The following is a 24,809-nucleotide window of genomic DNA, read 5'->3' as shown; positions in this document are numbered from 1 at the left end:
GGGCTAACTTTTGTGTTTTGTTAATTTTTAACCACTTGAGCCCTGGACCATATTGCTGGTCAATGACCAGGCCAGGCTGGAAAGCATGAGATCAGGGGGAAAAAAAAAAAATCATGCCATTGCAGCTTGGTTCCTACATGTGTGATGAACTGAGCATGCTCAAACACTTAGAAAAAATCCTTTCTTTTTAAAAGGTGAAAATCTCTTGGATGGTCATAGAACGTGGGTTGGGTTAATTAACCAGGTGTAAGCTCACCCACACTAGAGACTGCAATTTGTTCATGTGATTTCAATTGCTTCATTACTAGCACATGTTATAAAAACCGTGCATCGATCAGTCCTCAGCTGCCCTCATAGGGGCAGGCAGAAATGCTATTGTGGAACACAAATGTGGTTTGTTGCATGGGTTTTTATTTTGCCAATGGTTTTGTTTATTTTTAAATGATGTTCACTTTGATGTATTTGTCTCTGCTGCCTTATTTTATGAAAAAATTGTGAAGATGTTGCGACTTTAAATCTGTTTATTTTGAGTTTTGAAATGTATTTTTGTTTGTGTGTGTTTGTTTTTTTTTTTCTTTCCTTGTTTTGTTGACCAATAAAAATTACTTTAAAATTTTGAAGTTTGTTTTTTGTTACTTTTTCATGCAACATATTTTGACAGCTGCAGCTGAACTAGGTTAGGGCCTAACAAATTAGGTGTGATTTTTGTCTAAGCTTCTTTCCTGGTGTGTAATCATGAAATGTTTGCCATGTTTATTCCCCATGACTTTAAAGACAAAAACTGGTAAGTATATTCTTTTAACTGTAGTGGTCCTCAGCCCTCAAGTACCCCCGACAGGACATGTTTTGTGGATTTCTCTTAAGAATTGCTGTCCAGACTGTCTTTTAAAGCACATGTGCAAGATGAAGGAAAACCTGCAAACATGGCCTGGGGGGGGGGGGTTGCTATTGGTGGACAGGCTTGAAGTGCTGATTTACAGCACTGTGCTTAAATCTAGCGCAAGGCAATCCTATTCTAATTGTGGGTGTTTGAGGGAAGCCAAGTGAGTGTTAGAACTCCTGCTTGTGTTTTTTTTTGGTGTTGAGCTTTGTGTCCCTTTTCTTAAAATTGGCTTAACTTCCTGTCACACAGCTGAACAGGAAGTGAGGTTAAAACCCTACCAGTGTCTTTTCTTGGGGACACAGGTCAATCTAACTAGTGTCCCCATTAAGCAAATTGCACTCCAGTGTACACCCCAAATCATGGGTCTTCAAACTACGGCCCTCCAGTTGTTCAGGAACTACAATTCCCATCATGCCTAGTCATGTCTGTGAATGTCAGTGCATTACAAGGCATCATGGGATGTGTAGTTCTACAACAGCTGGAGGGCCGTAGTTTGAGGATCCCTGCCCCAAATGATTATTTAGTTTGAGGTTTAGTAAAGGCAAAGCCACTCTGCAGTACAAGCATAGTTGCTGAAAATCAGAGAGGAAGCACTGATGGTTTTAACATCCAATCCTGTAGAAGCAAAGTTGTTTTGTTTTCTTCCTTGCTTTGCACTTGTAGTGCAAAGTGGATTTGCCTTTAGTAAATGGACCCCAAAGTCCAAGATCCCTAATAATTTGGGGTGTACACAGCAAAATACTAGAGTGCAATTTACATAATGGGAAACTATTTAGATTGATCTCTGTGTCCCCAAGAAAATTAGCAGGGATGGACTGGCCATAGGGACTACAGGGAGTTTCCCGGTGGGCCGATGGCTCAGTGGGCCATTTTTTAAAACAGAGATGCTGCTTGGATGACTTTTTTTAACGCCCTGGCAGCGCCCCAGTGTAAAAGCACTCAGGCTTTCACACTGGGACTGCAGCAGAAGCGATTTTCAGTCGTTTTACAGGCGCTATTTTTAGCCCAAAAGCGCCTAAAAAACACCTCAGTGTAAAAAGGAGTCCTACACTCACCCCCTCTCTTTTACACTCACTCTATTTTTCTTACACTAACCCCCCTCTCACCCCCTTTCCCTCAACCCTCCCTCTCTCTCATTCCCCTCTCTCTCACCCTCTCATGATATACAATAATGGATGTAGGGGCCTTTTGGTGAGCGTGATTTTTTTGGGGGGGGGGGCAGCATTTTATTGAATTAAAGTGGGCCGGTCTGGATGAAGTCCAGGGCCAAATTTTTGTCCCAGTCCAGCCCTGGATATTAGTAAGGTTTTACCCTCACTTCCTGTTTGGCTATGTGACAGGAAGTGAATGAATTTGAATTAGAAAGGGTGAAGACACCCCACAAATGTTCTCACTATCAGGGGTGCAGACATCCCCAAAAAATAAGCAGATAATACTTATTTGCAAATTAATAATTTTTTAGTTAACATTGGGTGGGGTGCTCTAACACACACATTCATACATATTAGCCACGCTGTATCCTGGCCTATTGGCATGGTTATATTTTCTTAGGCCTCTCAATAAAACTCTATGAAATTTGTGCTTAAACTAGAACCAGGGGCGGACTGACAACTCATGGGGCCCCCGGGCAATAGAAGAGTATGGGGCCCCTCTGGCTTACAGATGGCCACCACGCCAGGAGGTAGTGCAGAGGCGGGCAGCTAAAATCTTGGGATATTCACATTAAAAGCATGTCATTTTCGGACATATCGGGGACAGATCTAAAAAAAACACAGATTTTTACATACTGTCCCTGGTTTTACTGAGCCTGGCAACCCGGATGGGGCCCCCTAGTGGCATGGGGCCCTCGGGCAGTGCCCGAGTGACTCAATGGTCAGTCCGCCCCTGACTAGAACTATAATCAACACTTTTTATTTTCTTTAATTTTGGATAGAGTGAGGGAGGGTTATAGGCCCTGTCAGTTTATTTTGTATTATCTGTGTCCAATTGGGGAGATTTGCCTTCACTTCCTGCCCCATAGCCAAACAGGAAGTGAGAGAAAAACTATGCAAATTAACCACTTCCCGCCCAGCCTATGGCCGATTTACGTCCGGGAAGTGGTTACACAATCCTGACAGGACGTCCTGCAGGATTTCATGCCGCGCGCGCCTGTGGGGGCACGCAGCGCGGCGATCGGTGATGCGGGGTGTCAGTCTGACACCCTGCATCTCCGATCTCGGTAAAGAGTCTCTCACGGAGACGGAGACTCTTTACCACGTGATCAGCCTTCACGCGTTCGCGCTGATTGTTTATCAGCGCAGCCCCCCCTCGGATGACCACACTGGACCACCAGGGATGCCCACCCTGGACCACCAGGGTGGGCAAAAAAACAAAAAAAATATGGGAAAAAAAAAAAAAAAAGCATTAAAAAAAAGAAAAAAGATGCCAATCAGTGCCCACAAATGGGCACTGACTGGCAACCTGGGAAAATCAGTGCCACCCCACAGTGTCCATCAGTGCCACCCCACAATGCCCATCCATGCACAGTGCCCACCTATCAGTGCCCACCTGTGCCACCCATAAGTATCCATCAGTGCCACCCATAAGTGCCGCCCATGAGTGCCCATCTGTGCCGCCCATGAGTGCCCATGAGTGCCGCATACCAGCGCCGCCAATCAATGCCACCTCATCTGTGCCCATCGGTACTACCTCATCGATGTCCATCAGTGCCATCTCATCGGTGCCCATCAGTGCCGCCATATCAGTGCCCGTAATTGAAAGAGAAAAACTTATTTACAAAAAAATTAACAGACAAAAAAAAAACGTTTTTTTTTTTCAAATTTTGCTGTCTTTTTTTAGTTGTTGCGCAAAAAAAAAAATCGCAGAGGTGATCAAATACCAACAAAAGAAAGCTCTATTTGTGGGGGAAAAAGGACGCCAATTTTGTTTGGGTACAGTGTTGTATGACCGCGCAATTGCCATTCAAAGTGCGACAGTGCTGAAAGCTGAAAATTGGCTTGGGCGGGAAGGTGCGTAAGTGCCTGGTATGGAAGTGGTTAAGGGAATCCAGTGCCCCCCCAGAACTAGTGTGTGGGTCCCCTGAAAATTACTGGGCGGGTCATACAAAAACAGGGTGTGACCTTGACAGGAAGGGGTGGGTCATTTTTCTATTAGGAGGTGCAGATATGTAGTCAGGCCTAGGGCAGAACAAAACCTAAATATACTACTGCATATTAGGGCTTATTTAGACCGGATCCGATTTACAGCGTGTTTTTATATTGTGGGAGGAAACCCACGCAGGCACAGGGAGAACATGCAAACTCCATGCAGATGGTGTCACGGGCTGGATTCGAACCAGCGACCGCAAATACCGTTGTAAATCAAATAAAAAATGACCGCCACTTTATTCCCTAGGGTGTCTGCTAAAAAATTAGATATAATGTTTGGGGGTCCTGATTAATTTCCCAGGAACAAAATATAATTTTTACATGAAGGAGAGAAGTGCCAGAATAGGCGCGGTATGGAAGTGGTTAAAGTGAAATAATAAAAGTGAAATATTCCTTTAAATTTCAGACAGGGGGGGGAGGGGGGTACACGCATGTTTCCCGTGCTTAGAACTGTCCCTGTACAAGATGTCATTTCTGAAGTGAAACAAAAAAAAGGAAGTTTAAAGTACTCATGGCTATAAAGAATACAGTCATTGCTCATTAAAAATAATAAAAAAAAAAAAAAAAAAATGGGGGTCCCTCCAAATTAAATTACCAGGCCCTTCAGGTCTGGAATGGATATTAAGGGGAACCCCGTCGTAAAAAAAACCCAAAAAAATGGCGCGGGGTCCCCCCAAATATCCATACCAGACCCTTCAGGTCTGGTGTGGATTTTAAGGGGAACTCCACCCCAAATTGAAAAAAAAATGGCGTGGAGTCCCCCTAAAAATCCACACCAGACCCTTATCCGAGCACGTTGACCTGGCCGGCCGCAGAAAAGAGGGGGGGACAGAGTGCGGCCCCCCCCTCTCCTGAACCGCACCAGGCCACATGCCCTCAACATGGGGAGGATGTCCCCATGTTGATGGGGACAAGGGCCTCATCCCCACAACCCTTGCCCGGTGGTTGTGGGGGTCTGCGGGCGGGGGGCTTATCAGAATCTGGAAGACCCCTTTAACAAAGGGGACCCCCAGATCCTGGCCCCCCCCCTATGTGAAATGGTAATGGGGTACATTGTACCTCTACCATTTCACCCCAAAAAAAATGTCAAAAGTGTTAAAAATGACAGTAGCCGGTTTTTGACAAATCTTTTAATAAAATCTTCTTTTCTTCTTTCCTTCGGGTTTCTTCCGCTGCTTCTTTCTTGGGTCTTCTCGTCCACATCTTGCCCGACGTGTTCTTCTATCTTCTCCGTCCGTCCTTCAGCCTTCTGGTCCCGCATCTTGCCCGGTGTCTTCTCCTGTTTTCTTCTCGGTCCGCCAGCCTCCTCGTCCGCATCTTGTGTCTTCTCCGGACCCAGCGTTTGAATTTGATTTGGCCGCCGTGTTCCCGCTCCTGGGACCCGCCCCCCTCTGACGCCACAAGTAAACTCCTTAGAAGGTCATGTGCGTCAGAGGGGGGCGGGGTCACATGAGTGTGACACGGCGGGAACTTCAATTGGAAGCGGCGGCATCTTCTTCTCCGGGCGGCGCGATTGAAATTGAATTCCCCCGCTGTGTGACGCTCTGTGACCCCGCCCCCCTCTGACGCACATGACCTTCTAAGGAGTTTACTTGTGGCGTCAGAGGGGGCGGGTCCCAAGAGCGGGAACACGGCGGCCAAATCAAATTCAAACGCTGGGTCCGGAGAAGACACAAGATGCGGACGAGGAGGCTGGCGGACGGACGGAGAAGAAAACAGGAGAAGACACCGGGCAAGATGCGGGACCAGAAGGCTGAAGGACGGACGGAGAAGATAGAAGAACACGTCGGGCAAGATGTGGACGAGAAGACCCAAGAAAGAAGCAGCGGAAGAAACCCGAAGGAAAGAAGAAAAGAAGATTTTATTAAAAGATTTGTCAAAAACCGGCTACTGTCATTTTTAACACTTTTGACATTTTTTTTGGGGTGAAATGGTAGAGGTACAATGTACCCCATTACCATTTCACATAGGGGGGGGGGCAGGATCTGGGGGTCCCCTTTGTTAAAGGGGTCTTCCAGATTCTGATAAGCCCCCCGCCCGCAGACCCCCACAACCACCGGGCAAGGGTTGTGGGGATGAGGCCCTTGTCCCCATCAACATGGGGACATCCTCCCCATGTTGAGGGCATGTGGCCTGGTGCGGTTCAGGAGAGGGGGGGGCCGCACTCTGTCCCCCCCTCTTTTCTGCGGCCGGCCAGGTCAACGTGCTCGGATAAGGGTCTGGTGTGGATTTTTAGGGGGACTCCACGCCATTTTTTTTTTCAATTTGGGGTGGAGTTCCCCTTAAAATCCACACCAGACCTGAAGGGCCTGGAATGGATATTTGCCAGGAACCGCACGTCTTTTTTTTTTGGTTTTTACGGCGGGGTTCCCCTTAATATCCATTCCAGACCTGAAGGGCCTGGTAATTTAATTTGGGGGAACCCCTACACATTTTTTTTTTTTGTTTTATGAATGAATCCCTTTAGAATTGTCAGAGCCGACAATTCATTATAGCCGCGTGTGAATTTTTAAATGACTTTTTTCCTTCTGAATGTCACTTTGTGCAGGGGCAGTTCTAAGTGCGGGAAAAATGCGCTATTTCACATGCTGACATTACACCCCCCCTAGGTACGAAATTTAAAGGAATATTTCACTTTTATTGTTTCACTTTAAGAATTATTAATTTCACTGCTCCCGAAAAAACGGCCGTTTTAAAAAATAAAAAAATCATTGATACATGTTCCCTGTGACAGGACTGAGGTCCCCAAACACTTTTTAGGACAAAACTTGCAGATTAGCCTTTAAAATGAACACTTTTGATTTCTCCCATAGACTTCTATAGGGAGTTCGGCGCGGCTTTACATATTACTTTCAATGCGCCGGCTGCTACGCTGGTTCATGCGCCCAATTAAGCCTCCACCCGGAGTACTAATTAACGCATGAACCAGCGTAGCGCACAGAGCATAGTAAATCAGGCCCACTGTGTACATCATTCTGTTTGGAGCAGTAATGTATATCCTACATTATATCCCTACTTTTCCTGCACTCCCCTGCCACTCTTTTAGTGCCTGGAGCTGTAGATAATACTCTATATTTTAGCGTATAAAGGAGTATGTGACTCATATGATAATGCTGGTTTATTCAACGCTGTCACATTGGTTGACTATAGTCCTGGTAAGGCTACCACTCCAGAAACTCATGGGTTACACAAGTCTTTTTTTCACTTTCTGAGGCCAAACAGAGCAGAAAGAGAGTGGAAGGAGGATAAGTTTATTCTGCCAAAGAGAATGCTGCTACGTGAACCTGTTTCCTTGTCTATGCATTTACTTTTTTACTCAGGCCTTGCTTGTGATCAAGCCTACAATTCAATACAGGAGGGATCAGAGGGCCCTGCTCATTAGAGCTTACAATCTAAAAGCTAATAGAGAAGGAGATAGATGGACAGATTCGGGTAAGGAGTTCCATAGGCTTGGAGAGGCTCTGGAAAAGTCCTGGAGACAAGCATGGGAGCAGATGATGAGAGAGCTAGAGAGTAGGAGGTCTTGAATAGAACAAAGAGAACAATTAGGTTGGTATTTAGAGACTAGTAGCCAGATTCAGTTAGACTAACGACGGCGTATCAGTAGATACGCCGTCGTAAGTTCGAATCTGCGCCGTCGTATCTTTAAGCGTATTCTCAAACTGAGATATGCTTAAATGTTGCTAAGATACAACCGGCGTAAGTCTCCTACGCCGTCGTATCTTAGCTGCATATTTACGCTGGCCGCTAAGGGCGTGTACGTGGATTTACGCCTAGAATATGCAAATGAGCAAGATACGCCTATTCACGAATGTACTTGCGCCCGATACGCTGTTTACGTAAGGCGTTTTTCCGGCGTAAAGATAAACCACCAAAAAGATGGCGCAGCCCATGCAAGGTATAGACGACGGAACAGCCGTCGTATTTTACGTCATTTGCGTAAGCGTACGTGAATGGGGCTGGGCGTAGGTTACATTCAAGTTGAAAGCAAGGAGTATTTGCGACGTGATTCTGAGCATGCGCACGCATGCGCCGTAGCAACGGCCCTCATTTACATGGGGTCACGAATCATTAACATACAACACGCCCCCTACCTGCCTATTTTGAATTAGGCGCGGTTACGCCGGGCCATTTGCGCTACGCCGACGTAACTTAGGAGGCAAGTGCTTTGTGAATACAGTACTTGCCTCACTATGTTACGTCGGCGTAGTGTATCTGAGATACGCTACGCCCGCACAAACTTAAGCCAGTCTTACTGAATCTGGCTATAGGTCATTGATGTAGCTGGGGGCAGAGTTGTGGATGGCTTTGTAGGTAATTGTTAGTATTTTGAATTTAATTTGTTGGGTGAGCAGAAGCCAGTGGAGGGATTGATGGAGAGGAGTAGCAGAGACAGAGCGGTGCATTGCCATGTTCCTTTCGGGGTGGTAGCATCGGAAAGCTAGTCCAGCTTGCCAACATGTCAGTGCAGCTGAATGAATGCAAAGATCTAGGATTTGTGCCAGTGTAAATGTATTATGTATGATATGCCTTCTATGCTCAGATCCTGTATGTGGATATAGTCATGTTTCTAAAGCACCATACACACGATCGGAATTTCACGATGAAAAAATTAGACAGACTTTTTCCATCGTAAATTCTGAACGTGTGTATGCCCCATTGGAGTAATTCCAACGGAAATTATGATGAATTCCATCAAAGTTTGCATAGAGAACATGTTCTATTTTCCGTCGGAATTCTTATGTGAATTTGGTCGGACAAAGGTCCGATCGTGTTTACAGGGCATTAGACATTATGGGCCAGATTCACAAAAGAGATACGACGACGTATCTCCTGATACGCCGTCGTATCTCTGTGATCCGCCCGTCCTAACAATGCGGCTGATTCATAGAATCAGTTACGCATAGATAGCCGTAAGATCCGACAGGTGTAATTGACTTACACCGTCGGATCTTAGGATGCAATTCTAGACCGGCTGCTAGGTGGCGATTCCATTGCGGTCGGCGTAGAATATGCAAATGACTACTTATGGCGATCCACGAAGATACGCGCGTTCGTCGCAATCTCTTATGTCGTCGCTAGTCGGTTTTTCCCGATGCAAACTTAGGCCTGCTTTATCATGGCTTATCTTTAGAACAGCCATGTTAAAGTATGGCGGTCATTCCCGCGTCGAATTTCAAATTTTTTTTTTTGCGTAAGACGTCCGGGAATACGACACGGGGCGCCGTAATTTCGCGCGTCGGGACATTTCCTAACGTTCGGCGCGGGAACTCGCCTAATTTAAATGGTGCCCGCCTCATTTCAATTAGGCGGGCTTGCGCTGAGCGGATTTACGTTACACCGCCGCAAGTTTACAGGTAAGAGCTTTGTGAATCAGGCACTTACGCTGTAAACCTGCGGCGGTGTAACGTAAATGGGATACGTTACGCCACCGCGGCGTAACGTAATTCTACCTGAATCTGGCCCCATGTGCATTATATAAGCAGCTCTAGCACTGCTTGTGAAATTGTAGAAGTGCTAAGTTGATTTTTTATCAATTTGTACAGCGCTTCATGTTAAAACAACATCTTGCTTTTTAATCCTGCCAGATATCCTTGTACCCAGTAAATGCATGCATATTCATTCACTTAACCGATAATGTTCTTATTCTTTAATATAACAATTATGCAACCTTTTTTAAATATACATTTCAAGATGATCTGCAGTAATTATTGAAAGGACTTTGTGCTGTTTTTATTGTTACCCTGACTAATCATTAGGAACCTCTTCTTACTCCTGTACATCTGCTGCATTTAGATCTCCACCCTGCGTTAAACTTATTTCTAGGGACTTTGCACCCAATCCTGCTGTTCTGAATACGCCATTCCTGCGTGTAATAATTAATCAATATAAGCTTTATGATGCTGCTCTACAAACTGTTTCCTGGTTAGCGAGGATTGTGTAACAGTCCTGCCGTCGCTGGGTAGACCGTGAAAATGTCCACCAGGTACCACCAGGCTGCAATAGACGGTTATCTGGATATCTTGAAAGAAGCCACAAGGAAGGATATTAACACATCAGATGGAGATGGCATGACACCCCTTCTCTTAGCAGCCTATCATGGGCATCTGGATGTCTTGGAGGTTGTGTGCAACCGGGGGTAAGCTGACGCGTTACCTATCTATCATTAAAACACTAACTAAAAGATTTAAATAGCCACTAAATAAGAGTATTACCACCCAGTTTATGTAGATAGATTGATAATTATGAAGAGCTTCCATCAAACAAAATATATTTTAAAAGTAAGACTTTATAGTCTAAAACGACTTCCTGTCCATTAATTCTGTACAAGAAAAGTGTCAGCTATCATTTGTCAATGTTGTAGGTACAGACTCTCTGTCAGGGCTGTATTATAGAAATGAATGGATAAATATACTGTGTAACTACAAAAATGTATTAAATTTGCTCGTAACTGTATGACAGAGTCCAACCTGTGAACGATTGTATGGCTTATGTCAAACAATAGTATTGAAAAAGCAGTGATGTTGCCATGCCATTACTAGCGAAATACAATCTAAATGTATTAACATAACATCTTTACACATCTTATCATACCTTCTTATTTAACATGTTCCCCTCTACAGCATTTATTTTTTATTTTTGCACATATTAAAATCCAAAAGAGGAAGCTCCACTTGTTTGCTTCCTCCCCCCCTCCGCTGCCACATTTGGCACTTTTTAAGGAGGGCGGGTACCTGTTTTTGACACGTGCCCATTACCCACTTCCAGGGGACTTCGCCGCAGCGAGGTCCCCTGGAAAATTGGCCCCCCTCCTTCCGCCACCTCCAGGCTGTTCACATAGCACAGCGCGCTTCGCACATGCCCAGTACAGCACCAGCTGTGAGGCCGCAAGGCTTCACTGCCGGTTTCCCTTACAAGGAATAATGGTGGCAGCACCCGAGAGCGGATTGGATCCCTAAACAGGCAAGTGTCCCAATATTAAAAGTCAGCAGCTACAGTATTTGTAGCTGCTGACTTTTTTTTGGGGGGGGGTGGCTGGAGCCCGCTTTAAAGCCCCCAGGACATAATATATTTTCTGAAAGCAGAGACCTTAAAATAAAAAGTTGGTTGTTGCAATTTTTTATGTTGCATTATATTTGCGCAACTGTTTATCAAACTAATATTTTCAGGAAAAAATATACTAAAATTAATTTTAGTGCAAGCAAACAAACTATAATGCCGCGTACACACTGTCGTTTTTCGGCATGAAAAAACACGACGTTTTTCAGCATGTCCAAAAAACGACGTTTTTCCAACTTCATCATTAAAAACGATGTTGCCCACACACCATTGTTGTTGAAAAATGATGAACAAAGCGCGGTGACGTACACCACGTACGACGGCACTCTAAAGGGGAAGTTCTATTCGCCTTTGGCCTGCTTTTAGCTGATTCCTTGTTAGTAAAAGACGATTTGCGCTTTTTTGTCTGTTACAGCGTGATGAATGTGCTTACTCCATTATGAATGGTAGTTTTACCTGAACGAGCGCTCCCGTCTCATAACTTGCTTCTGGGCATGCGCTGGTTTAAAACGTCGTTTTTGCCCACACACGATCATTTTTAACAACACGAAAAACTACATTTTAAAAAACGACGTGAAAAAATGCAGCTTGTACGATTTTTTTTTTGTAGTTTTTCAGAAGCCGAAAAATTATGTGATGCCCACACACGATCATTTTAAATGACGTTTTTAAAAACGTCTGTTTTTTTCTTGCCGAAAAACGACCGTGTGTACACGGCATTATACCCACTTTTTGGCAAAATATAACATCAAGCAAAAAGATACCAAACATGTCACGTCTTGAATTGCATGCGCTCCTGACATTGTGAAAAATTATGATACCCAAAATTCTCCGTAGGTAATGTTTTCAAAGCCTATACACTTCATCAGTTTAGAATAAACCATGAATTCTGGAATTATTGCTCTTACTCAAACGTTCACTGCAATACCTCACGCGTGTGGTGCAACCACTGTCTACATAAACATGCCACATTTGCATTTACATTTAAAGTAAAACTAAAGGCAAAACATGTTTTTCATTTTGGATAGAATAAGGGAGGGTTATAACTCCTGTAAGGTTTATGTTTGTCATCTGTGTCCCATTGGGGACATTTCTCTTCACTTTCAGTCCCATATCCAAGCAGGAAATGAATAAAAAAATCCCTTTAGAAAAAAATCCCTTGCTGTCACCAGAGCTAGTGTCCCCATTGGAAGATATCCCCTCTATTGCTGTTCTGGGAACAACCAACATTTTTGGATTTTCTTTTACTTTCACTTATGTTCATAATAGTAAACTGGACAAACAGAGAGGATGAAAAACCTGTGATAAGCTTTTGCGCTTAAATACCAAAATTAGTAGCTGCCCCTTTAATGTGCAATGTATTAAACTAGGGTAAATCCTGAAAGAACAAAAAGTGTCGCTTACACCATATACTCAACAAATTACAGCAAAAATATATTGATTAAATAAACATCCAAAAATCCTTATATGCCATGAGTTCATGTATTGGAAAGTTTTTAAGGCGGTCAAATATTTCTGTGAGCACTCAAATCACAGTGTGAATTCTTCAGTTTGGTGGTGTGCAAGAGGACATTATTGCATTCAGGCACTGCTGGTGGACGTTTTCTTATGTGATGGCCATGTGGACATTTCTAATAACGCTTCTCTTTCTAACATATGAACTCACGGAATATGAGGATTTTTGTTGTAATTTGTTGAATATATGATGCAAGCAATAAAAAACCTGACAGGTGTTCTAATCCCTCTCTACTTTATCCAAAGCTAATAATATATATATATTGTCTTTAGTTATACTTATTTTTTTTTTTATAAAATGTTATTATTTTATTGATTTTCCTTTTTTTTTTTTTTATTAATTGAACCTTAATGCTATTACAAATGGGTTAACATGTTTCCTATGTGATAGCATTAGGCAGGTAAAAAAATACACTTTATGGAGACATCCAAGGGCTAATAGACGCTTATGCCGCGTACACACGATCGTTTTTCGGCATAAAAAAAAAGAAATTTTTAAAAACGTAATTTAAAATGATCGTGTGTGGGCTTCACATCGTTTTTCAAAATGTTGTTTTTCGTGTTGTAAAAAATGATCGTGTGTGGGCAAAAACAACGTTTTATACCCGCGCATGCCCAGAAGCAAGTTATGAGACGGGAGCGCTCGTTCTGGTAAAACTACCATTCATAATGGAGTAAGCACATTCATCACGCTGTAACAGACAAAAAAGCGCAAATCGTCTTTTACTAACAAGGAATCAGCTAAAAGCAGCCCAAAGGCGAATAGAACTTCACCTTTAGAGTGCCGTCGTACGTGTTGTACGTCACCGCACTTTGTTCATAATTTTTCGAAAATGATGGTGTGTGGGCAACGTCGTTTTTAATGATGAAGTTGGAAAAACGTTGTTTTTTGGACATACTAAAAAAAGGCATTTTTTTTCATGCCGAAAAACGACCGTGTGTACGTGGCATTAGCAGGCCCGGATTTACTCCCTTTGCCACCCCAAGGCCGGGTCCTTCAATGCCGCCCCCGCCTGCGCAGTACATGGGTGACATTATCCCCCTGGGGGGACTTTTTCGGCAGGACACTGAGAAGCAGGGGGGGTGCTGCTGCCGAAAATGACATTAAGAGGCGGGGGGGTGCTGCTGCCGAAAATGACATTGAGAGGCGGGGGGGGGGGGGGGTGCTGCTGCCGAAAATGACATTGAGAGGCGGGGGGTGCTGCTGCCGAAAATGACATTGAGAGGCGGGGGGGATGTTGCTGTCGAAAATTACATTGAGAGGCAGGGGGGTGCTGCTGCCGAAAATGACATTGAGAGGCGGGGGGGATGTTGCTGTCGAAAATTACATTGAGAGGCAGGGGGGTGCTGCTGCCGAAAATGACATTGAGAGGCGGGGGGATGTTGCTGCCAAAAATGACATTGATCATTGGGGGGTGCTGCTGCCGAAAATGACATTGAGAACCATCTCACCTCCTCTTCCCTCTGTTTTCTCTCCTCTCACCATCCGTGACATGACAGGGGGGGACTCCCGAATTAAAAGTGTCCTCTCCTATCAGCTGCAGTGCCGCCCCTGCACCCACTGCCGCCCCGAGGCCTGGCCTTGTTGGCCTTGTCTGGAATCCAGCCCTAATTGTACCAGTGGTTCTATCAGAAATTGAGAAAATATAATTTGCTGTTTGGGATCCTCACAGTCTATAGCAATCCAACCATATAATTGCTGGAGTTGGGATGCCAAATCATTCAATCTGGCATTAGGAACAGCCAGACCTCCTTCGTCCTTAGGCAACTGCAAAATTTCCAATTTAATCTGGGGATGTTTATATCTACAAATAAGATCTCTATACAAGGTGTCTATTTGTTTAACCACTTAAGACCCGGACCATTATGCAGCTAAAGGACCTTGCCCCTTTTTGCAATTCGGCACTGCGTCGCTTTAACTGACAATTGCGCGTTCCTGCGACGTGGCTCCCAAACAAAATTAGGGAGAAAAAACTGCGCTTGTCAAAAACGTTCTAAATATATATGTGTCAAGGCAGCAGAAGAAATGTGATAAGCATATAAAGTCCAATATAAAAGTAAACTGCGCCAAGTAAGAAACCAGATATCAGGCTGGTAAAAAGCAATGATAATAGATAGTATGAATAAAAGCACATTCAGTCCAATAAAAAGTTTGTAACAGCACCACCATGTGTCAGCAAAACTTCAGTGTGAACACACCACCCCCAAACTGAAAGCCGCTTACCAGAACCACCCAAACATTAGGCATGTAGACAGATTCTATTCAATGGGCTCCACGTCAGATTAGCATCAGACTGGGGAGGGATTCAGGGAGCAGATCTCAAATTGCACCACATCGATGATTGAACATATCCTCGGTATATAAATAAAAACGGACCTTAGCGTGATACCGTACGAAATATTTAATAAAAATGCATAAGACATGTACTTACAAACATCTCATGATTAAAAGCATGTATGTATGCCAGCCGGCAATAGGAGCCCTTCCTCCTTCAGATGGAACGCGGTGACGTCAGTGTGCGCCTTCCCAGATGACGTTTCGTCATTAACAGACGTTCTCAATGGGGATCCCAAACAAAATTGGCGTCCTTTTTTTCCCACAAATAGAGCTTTCTTTTGGTGGTATTTGATCACCTTATTTTTTATTTTTTGCGCTATAAACAAAAATAGAGCGACATTTTTTTTAAAAAATGCTATTTTTTTTGCTATAATAAATATCCCCAAAAAAGATATAAAAAAAAGTTTTTTTTCCTCAGTTTAGGCCGATACGTATTCTTCTACCAATTTTTGGAAAAAAAATCGCAATAAGCGTTTTAACGATTGGTTTGCGCAAAATTTATAGCATTTACAAAATAGGGGATAGTTTTATGTCATTTTTATTAATATTTTTTTATTTTACTAGTAATGGCGGTGATCGGCGATTTTTTTTGTGACTGCGACATTATGGCGGACACATTGGACAATTTTGACACATTTTTGGGACCATTGCCACTGTGAAGAACGGGGAAGGTGTGTTTACACACACCTCTCCCCATTCTTCAGCTCCTGTGACCGATCGCGGGACTCTGGCGGCGATCTGGTCCGTGGGTCCCGCGGCCGCGGTCACGGAGCTTCGGACCGGGTCGCGGGCGCGCACCCGCAACCCATGGCTGGGCACTTAAAGGGGACGTACCTGTACCTGCCTGTGCCCAGTCGTGCCATTCTGCTTACGTATATGTTCAGGAGGCGGTCCTTAAGTGGTTAAAGAATTTCAGAGGAAGCCATATAGAGCAATTATGTAGAAAATATAATAATTGTGACATTAATATCATCTTTATCAAGTTTGCTCTGCCTATTGTGGTTAAAGGCAGCTAACTCCATATTTTTCCCACTTCTTTAAACCGGTTTAATAGTGGGGCTAAATTCCTCTCCACATATGCACTCACTTGTGATGTAACTTGTACACCTAGATATTTAAATGTAGAATCTACAGCTATTTGAGAAGCAGAGGTTGGCAGATTGGTCACCAGGGTATCTACAGGTAAAATAACTGATTTAACCCAATTTATTGTAAAGCCAGAGAAGAGCCATATTTATTAATTAAAGGCATCACAGTCTTTAGAGAGGATGAAGTATCTCCCAAAAATAAAAGTGTATCATCAGCATATAAAGCAATCTTATCCTCTTCCAAAGGTCTATGAAACCCAATAATATTTGATGATTGAAAAACAGAAGTGGCCAGAGGTTCAAGAGCCAAAACAAAAAGTAAAGGTGACAATGGACATCCCTGTCTTTTTTCTTGTTGCAGTGAAAAAGGCTCTGATACATGGCCATTTACCTGTACACATGCCACCGGGGCAGCATAAAGGAGTTGTATCCAGCCTATAAACTATGGTCCGAAACCAAACTTTTCCAGGCAATGCCACAAAAAAATCCTATTCTATGCTATCAAGCGACAATATAGCTCTGTTACCCAAATCTTCAGACAGAACCTGCAGGTTAAGAAATAAGTGTCTTATATTCACTGTGGTAGATCTATTTGGGATGAAACCAGTTTGATCTATATACACTATTTTAGATAATACTGTTCTAGAATATGTAGTATAAGTAGAATGATATTGCCTACTATATTGTGCATGCTTTAAACTGTTTAATTTATGTGTATTTAAATGGGTCTCCTTCAGGCAGATAATAGACGGAGAAAATTGTTTCAATGTAGTAAACATTGCTTGTCTGTTTACTGGATCACTAAACCCTCTAACATTCCAAGATACCAAGACTTGCATTAAAGTTGACATATTACTATATTATCAAATTTTAGAACCATAACCATGGATCAAGTAATCCTTACAATTAGGGGATATAAGATGAAAAATGGTCCCATCCAATATCCATTTTAGTAATACTGTCAGGTCATTGTCTCTTAAGGTTCTTCGTAAGAAAAAAGTTTCTATATTCATTTTAATTCTCTGGTGACCAGAAAAACAAAAAAACAAAACACTAATTTGTACAAAACTCACATAGACCCCTAAAGAATTACTATCCCCCTCAATAGCCACCTCCTGAAGGGTCTTGTAAAAAATATACACATAGTGCATTTTCTCTGGTAATTAGAAACAGATATTGAGAATTATTTAAAATAAATTGTCCAAGGGGCGTGGCCAGGCAGCGGATGTAGCCGGACGTGTCTGAAGTGAGCTCCGCCGAAAATCCTTCTATTCATCCTGCGGAAGAAATTTATACTCACCCACAGTCATACCGGAGGATTCCTTGTTGCTCGGGGAGCACGTACATACCTTTCCCGGTGTCCTGGTCCCGCGATGTCGTCCGGCAAACGGCAGCTGGTGAACAAGCCAGCAGAGCTCATGGTCCAAAATGGCGCGTATGCAGGCCGCACAGCGAGGGAGAAACACCGCGAGGCAGCTGAAAAACTGTTCTCCAAGCCACTGCTGAAAGAACCCACGGCCTCCTCCAGCACTCCGGAGGACTCACCGAGCGGAGGATCCGAGGCGGATGACACAGTGCCCCTGGAGGACTCGGTACAGGCCGGACTACTATGGGACACAGTGAGTACTCCAGAGCAGGCATCAGATAAGACACAGGGCCCGGGGAGTCCTACTATAGAGGGAGAACCCACGCTGAGAGATATATTCACTGCAGTCACTTCATGTAATGTATCTCTGGCAGTACTGACAACGGAAGTAAAAGGGATGAAGTCAGAAATCTCATTTCTCAGACAGGATGCCCAAAAAATGAGAGAAAGAACCTCAGCATTAGAGGAAAGGGTGAGCACCATTGAAGATGACATGGGGCCTATGCAGAGGGACCTGACCTACAATAACCATTTAATAGACCAACACTCTTCTCGTTTGGAGGAATTAGAGAACAGGATGAGAAGAAATAACGTAAGGGCTATAGGCCTACCTGAGAAAATGGAAGGAAAAAATCCTGTGGAGTTCATTGAGAAGTGGCTGATTGCAGCTTTTGGAAGAGAAGCATTCTCCCCTATGTTTTCTGTTGAACGGGCACACAGGGTGCCATCTAGACCCCCACAGCCTGGAGCACCGCCTAGACCATTCCTGTTTAAATTCCTACATTACCGGGACAGGGACGCCACTTTATACAATGCCAGAATTAATCCAGCAGCACTGAAGGTTGACAATACTAAAGTCTCCCTATTCCCGGACTTTTCTGCTGAGCTACAGAAGAAGAGAAGCAAGTTCCTGGATGTGAAACGCCGTTTGAGGGACCTCGACTTGAAATACGCCATGTTGTACCCGGCCCGCCTTCGGGTAGAGGTTTTTGGTGCTGTCCAATTTTTTGATTCCCCGGCCACTGCGGCACACTGGCTGGATCGGGAAGAGCAATCCATCAAAGAGGCGAGGGGTAGACGACCGGCAGACTGAAAAGAAAGTCTAATCTGATGACACAGCATATTATGTGCTCACTTTCCTAGTTGCCTTTGTGAGGCGGTTTTTGTTCACTTTGGTCACTAAGGCCCAGAGTTTTGCTGTTGAGAAGCTCTAAGACACTGTGGTGCGCTTCCACTGTTGCCCCCAATAGGGTTGTTTCAGGCCCTAACTTGCCCCCTGGGTAAACTTTCGTTAGCCATGTTGGCTACATTACATATGATACTAAAGAGCGATGATCCCGCCATGCTCTGCTCTCAGGAAACTGCTCTATATACTTCTTTGTTGTTTTTTCTGTTTTTTTTACTATTTTTTTCTATGCTCTCCCTAGCCTGTAGCCCACATGATCTTGAAATAGGGTTCCCTTACTGCAGTAGACAAGGGTCCCAGAATGGTAGTATGCTTATTGCTTGTGTTATGCCTCTAACCTCCAAGATGGTCATAGATGATGCTTTAGATAATTTTTACTTATACGGTATAAGATTGTATTCTCCTACTGCTATTAAGATTCCGGTAGCATGTCTAATATAACTAGGTGTCTGTCGTGGAATGTCCGAGGCCTGAATAGTCCGGTGAAGCGCCTTGAGGTACTGCGCACTATTAAAAGATTGGGCGCGGAGGTAATCTGTCTACAGGAGACTCACCTCCCCCCGGGTTCTACCCCAAAACTGGCAACTAGGCAATTTTGCCACCAATATCATTCTACCCATACGGTTTACTCGAGGGGAGTGAGTGTCCTGATCCGTAGTGGTACACAGTACACACTTATAAATGTTAAGATAGATCCCGAGGGCAGATATGTCTTTTTATATTGTTCCCTTTATGGGGTCAAATGTGTATTAGCGGGAGTGTATATCCCCCCACCATTCTCATCTAATGTCTTGAAAATACTGGCTGAATTTGTGTCCTGTCTTCCTGGTATTCCAGTCCTAGTAATAGGGGACTTTAATAACCTAATGGATCACGAAAAGGACAAACTTAAGACTGGTGCGGGACAGGGGGGACATGATAGGAAGGGTCCCACACCTTTTGCCCGTTTAATTGAGGAATTAGGCCTGTTTGATGTCTGGAGACTGCATAACCCTGATTCTAGAATTTATTCCTGCAGGTCAGCTTCTGTAGGGGGATTGTCAAGGATAGACATGGGTTTCGGTAATGGTCTATTACTACCATTGGTACGGAACTCGGCATACCACCCGAGACACACTTCCGATCATTCCCCGTTTACGGTAGATCTGGGCCTGGGTGAAAGACGAGGTAAAACACTGTGGAAACTCAACCCGTTCTGGTTGTCTCTTATTCCGGAACCAGACCCAATCCCGGCATTACTTAGTGAGTTCTTTAGGGATAACTTAGGCACGGCGGACATTCAGGTGGTGTGGGATGCGGCTAAAGCCTTTATGAGAGGCCAATTTATTAGAACTATCAACCAAATTAAATCGGGCACAAAGGAATGGGAGACACGTGTGTTAGAGGAAGCTCGCAGCTCAGAGGCAGCCTACGTAGCAGATCCATCTAATGATGGCTTAAAAAGACAGTGGATGGCCTCCCATACCATGCTTAAAGACCTATCGTTTCAACTTGCAGAAAACAAAAGGTTCTTCTTACAACAGAGACATTTTGAGGAGGGTGAAAATACAGGTCATACGTATGCTGGCGATCCTGGCTAGATCACAGCAACCCCCTTCTCATATTGCAGTGGTGGCGGATGCGGGGGGGACACTATGCCACTCCACACGTACCATTATAACCTGCTTCCAAGAATTTTTCCAAAACGTATACTCATCTAAGGTCAGCCCCACCAGTGAACAGTTGCACTCTTTCTTGGATAAATATCAGTTACCAAAATTTCCTGGGTCGGATGTAGCCATGCTTAATGCTCCCCTTACTAGTGAGGAACTTCTGGAGGCACTGGCGCAGGCACATAATGGGCGGGCGCCAGGGGCTGACGGTCTTCCCTCTGAGATTTATTGCAGATACTCTGAGCAACTCATCCCCATTTTACTAAAAGTTTATAATACAGCTTTTGAAACTGGAATTCTACCCCCGTCTATGAATGAGGCCCTGGTTGTGGTTCTGTTGAAGCCTGGTAAGGATCCTCTCTCACCAGACTCCTATAGACCGATCTCTCTCTTGACATTTGACATTAAGTTGCTGGCTAGAGTTCTGGCCACCAGACTCTCCAAATGTATTCATCAAGTAATACATAGGGATCAGTCGGGCTTCATCCCTACGAGGTCCACAGCACAAAACCTGCGTAGGCTATTCCTAAATATACAGGTGCCGGTGGACAACCCAGGTAATAGAGCTATATTCTCTCTAGATGCGGCCAAGGCATTTGATAGTGTAGAATGGCCTTATCTTTGGGAGACTCTGCATAGATTTGGGGTGGGACCATCCTTCCTAAAATGGGTTCAACTACTGTATAGCGCCCCGACTGCAAGAATGAGAATTAATGGGGAGGTCTCTGACTCTTTCAGGCTCTTCCGGGGCACGCGGCAGGGGTGCCCCCTGTCACCCCTGCTGTTTGCCCTAGCCCTAGAGCCCTTGGCAATACATATGAGAGCTTCACCCGACATTACAGGTTTCATCCGAGGTGCAGGGCGGGATGTCATTTCTTTATTTGCAGACGATACACTGCTGTATTTGGGTGATACTCAAAAGTCGCTGGGGAATGCGATGTCCTTGATCGCAGGCTTTGGCGAACTATCAGGATTCAGCATTAACTGGAATAAATCAGTACTTATGCCTCTAGACCCCCTAACAGACAGCCTGCCTGACTGCGCTAGGGATATTGTGGTAGTGAATGAGTTTAAGTACTTGGGAATTCTGGTCACGCCAGACCCCTCCCAATATCTCTCTCTGAATCTGGCACCATTGCTACAAAAATTCAGACAGAAATGTGCGTCCTGGAAAAAACTTCCATTATCAGTTACAGGCAGAGCGAACCTCATTAAAATGGTGTGGGCCCCCCAGCTTCTGTATGTTTTCCACAATACCCCGATTTGGATTCCCCACAGGTGGTTTGCTCAGATTGATGCCCAGTTCAGAGATTTAGTTTGGGGTGGTAAGGTGGCACGTATAAAACTTGCCACGTTACAACTAGCCAAGGATCAGGGTGGTTTAGCTGTCCCTCATGCCCGCTACTACTTTATAGCATCGCAAATACAGCATCTAGGAAACTGGGGGGAGGTAGACCTCGGAGACCCAATACGAGCCATATTACTCCCGTCGGGGCCAATGCTACCAGCGGTTTCTTACTTGGAAGCAGGACTCACACACCTGGACCAGACCTTACCTACGGTGGTGCTGCTTAATACGTTGTGGAAATACGTTCGTTCCAGTCTCAATGTCAGGGGGGTATGCCCCTTTACTCCCATTTGGAAAAATTCCTACTACAGGGAACTTTTTAAATTAGAAGGCTTCAGGACCTGGGTAAATGCAGGTATACACTATATCACTCAATTGTTTAGTGGCCCAACCCTCAAATCGTTTGTTAATCTGCAGGAAGAGTATGGTCTGCACAGAACTCAGTTCTATAAATACTTACAACTGAGACATGCAGTCCAGAGGGAAGTCAGGCTCTCTCCAATCTTGCTAATAAGGCACCCCCTTCATAATGATGTGCTTTTTAATGTGGACAAGAAGGGCATGATTTCCCTTGTATACTCCAGACTGCTTAATGTAACACATGATGCATCGGCATTACCATGTAGGAAAGGGTGGGTATCGGACCTAGGTCCCATTGATGGGGATACATGGGAGCTGTGTTTGACCTCCGCCCCTCTGGTCTCGGTATCGGCGCAACACAGACTTTCTCATCTATTTCTCCTCCATAGAGTATATAGAACACCCACTCGACTACATAAATGGGGTATACGGGATTCCCCAATATGCCCAAAATGTAATGTGCAGGAGGGAGATTTATTACACATGATGTGGAAGTGTCCAAAACTCTTCCGATACTGGAACTATGTTATTGATACTATATCCCAGGCGTATGGCTTTCCGTTGCCTCATGACCCGGTGGTGTGTCTGCTGGGTGGCCTCGAGGTACCTTCGCTGTCTCCCGGTGGCCATACAGCCGTACTTAGACTACTGTATGTGGCTCGCAAGGCCATCGCCAGATATTGGATCACTCCCCGAGTGCCTACAGAGGGTCAATGGGTAAAGCTGGTAAATAATCTACTGATAAGGGAAAAAGTCACATACCAACACAGAAATGCTCTTAAGAAATTCTACTCATTATGGCAACCCTGGCTGGATGTACCAGGCCTGGGACCCACGCAATTGATTATGGAAAGGCTATTGCAGGGATAAATAGATAGGATATGAGTCGAGATGGGCTGGCAAAATGTGGGATGAATAATGTTCAAATAGTTTTTTTGATCCTTGGAGCAGAGTGTGGGGCGAGGGATTCAGAACCAGGAGGTGGTTTAAGAATCAATGTGTTTGTTACAAATGTAAATGTTATTGCTTGCATTATGGCGGGGTAGGTTAAATAATTATTGCAATTAGAGGGTAGGGTAACATAGGATAGACGGCCTGAACGCAAATTGAATAAGGTTATATCCAAAGTACAGATGGAATCCGGCTTTTCTTGGCCGATGTCTAGGGGGGGTAGGCTCCTCTCATGTTTGATTTAGCTCATGTAATTATGTTTGCACGAAGTTTACCTGCCTCTCTCTTAATTTGGCATATGTTCACCCTGAATGTAATGATACTGTCTGTGTATGTATCCTAAAGTATTGTTTTACTATTTTTTGCATCAATAAACCTTTTTCTTGATTTAAAAAAAAAAAAAATTGTCCAAAACATTAACATATTCATAATGTGTATTTCCAAAGGAGAAGAAAAAAAATAGCAAACAGACATTTTCACACAAAATATAGTCCATTCTGTATATTTTTTTTTTTTTACTGGACTCTCTCCCCCGTCTCTATATAAGGAGAAAGAAAAAAATTCAAACTTACCACTTCCCATCTGACAGACCAAAAAAAAAAGGGGTGGGGGATTCTCTCATTCTATTTTACTTATAATGTCTATCCAGTCATTCAGTAGCTGCTTGTGGTTTATAAAAAATGTGCAACTTCACTCTTAGTAGTAGTTTAGCAGGATATAGCTTTGTAAAATGGCAGTTGTAAGGTCTGCAGTCATTTTTTTTTTTTTCATCTTGAAATTTGACATGCTGTTCTTGTACTGGAGAAAAATCCAGAAAGAACATAACTTTAGTTCCATTAAAGATAAATTCCTTCAATAATCTGACTAAAATCTCTATCTCGTTGATTCAGTAGTCGTATTAGAAATGGCCCTGGGGGGCTCCTGCTGGTAAAAGCCTACTAGGTACTAGGTGTGCTCTTTCAATCAAAAAGAACATAGAAAGATGTTCTTTCCCAATCGTCTCCCATGACCACGTTTCCGCAAATTCTGAAGGGTTTGCACCCTCGGAATGCTTTGGGAGGCCTACCAGCCTAATATTATTGCGTTAAAGACGGTTTTCAAGATCTTCCAACTTGCGAGCATTAATGTCTGATTTTTTTCAATTGCTTCTTTAATATCTATACCCAGTGGCTGTGAAGTGTCCTCTAATTCTTTAACACGACCTTCCAAAGCAGATGTTCTTTCCCTTATTTTCTGTACATCTTGACGGAGAAAAGTAAATTCTTCTTTAAGTATTTTCACTTGCCCAGTTAAATTGCATAAATAATTCTGACATTGTTGTACTGCTTTTAACACATCTAGTAATGTGGGCTCTGATGGTGTTAATGGTGTTGTTAAAATACGTAGGCCATTTTGCCAGTTGGTTAGTGTGCTGTCTTGCCCTCCTATCCATTTCTTTCACTTCACATATCATTTGATCCTAATATTTACGTAGAGCAGTTGTATGTATTCCAGTGCAAGACTCTTCCAATTCCTCACTGGCTTCATTCTGAAACACTTGATTTTCAACATCTTTAGATATTAGTTAACATTTTGCAAGTTTAGTAGCAGCAGCTTCTTTAGCCTTCTCTTTTACTGATTTACCACTTTGCATTTGCTGTGGAGCTCTGTCAGCATCCTTGCGTAGGAGCTACAGTATTTAAAGCCCCTGTCCCTCTTTCCATAGGTTTATAGTTTTATTTCCACCCTCCTTTCCATTTCTCCTGTTTTCTCTTTTCTTTTTACTTTTTTCTTTCTCCTCTTCACTTCACTTCTTCCACCTTTCTTAATTGTACATTGCTTAAAGTATTTTGCAGTTATTCTGCTTCTTTGCAGCTTAGCTTTCACCAGATTTTTAACTTGTTAAAGTGGTTGTAAACCCACTATTTTGACTTTTAC

The 24,809-nt window shown here is 43.8% G+C and overlaps 1 protein-coding gene across 1 annotated transcript in view; it reads left to right on the top strand.

Annotated features, from left to right (window-relative positions):
• The first annotated feature begins 9,934 nt into the window (after positions 1-9,934).
• The window catches only part of ANKS4B (ankyrin repeat and sterile alpha motif domain containing 4B), a 54,962-nt gene continuing 40,087 nt past the window's right edge, over positions 9,935-24,809 (top strand). The window contains exon 1 of the mRNA XM_040356844.1: positions 9,935-10,168. Within this exon, the coding sequence (XP_040212778.1) occupies positions 10,005-10,168 (164 nt within the window). The 5' untranslated portion in view covers positions 9,935-10,004. The remainder of the gene's footprint in view (positions 10,169-24,809) is intronic.

This window comes from Rana temporaria, chromosome 6 (assembly GCF_905171775.1).
Source record: "Rana temporaria chromosome 6, aRanTem1.1, whole genome shotgun sequence".
NCBI lineage: Eukaryota > Metazoa > Chordata > Amphibia > Anura > Ranidae > Rana > Rana temporaria.
Note: the sequence above shows the minus strand (reverse complement) of the source record. Positions and strands in the feature narration are given on the sequence as shown.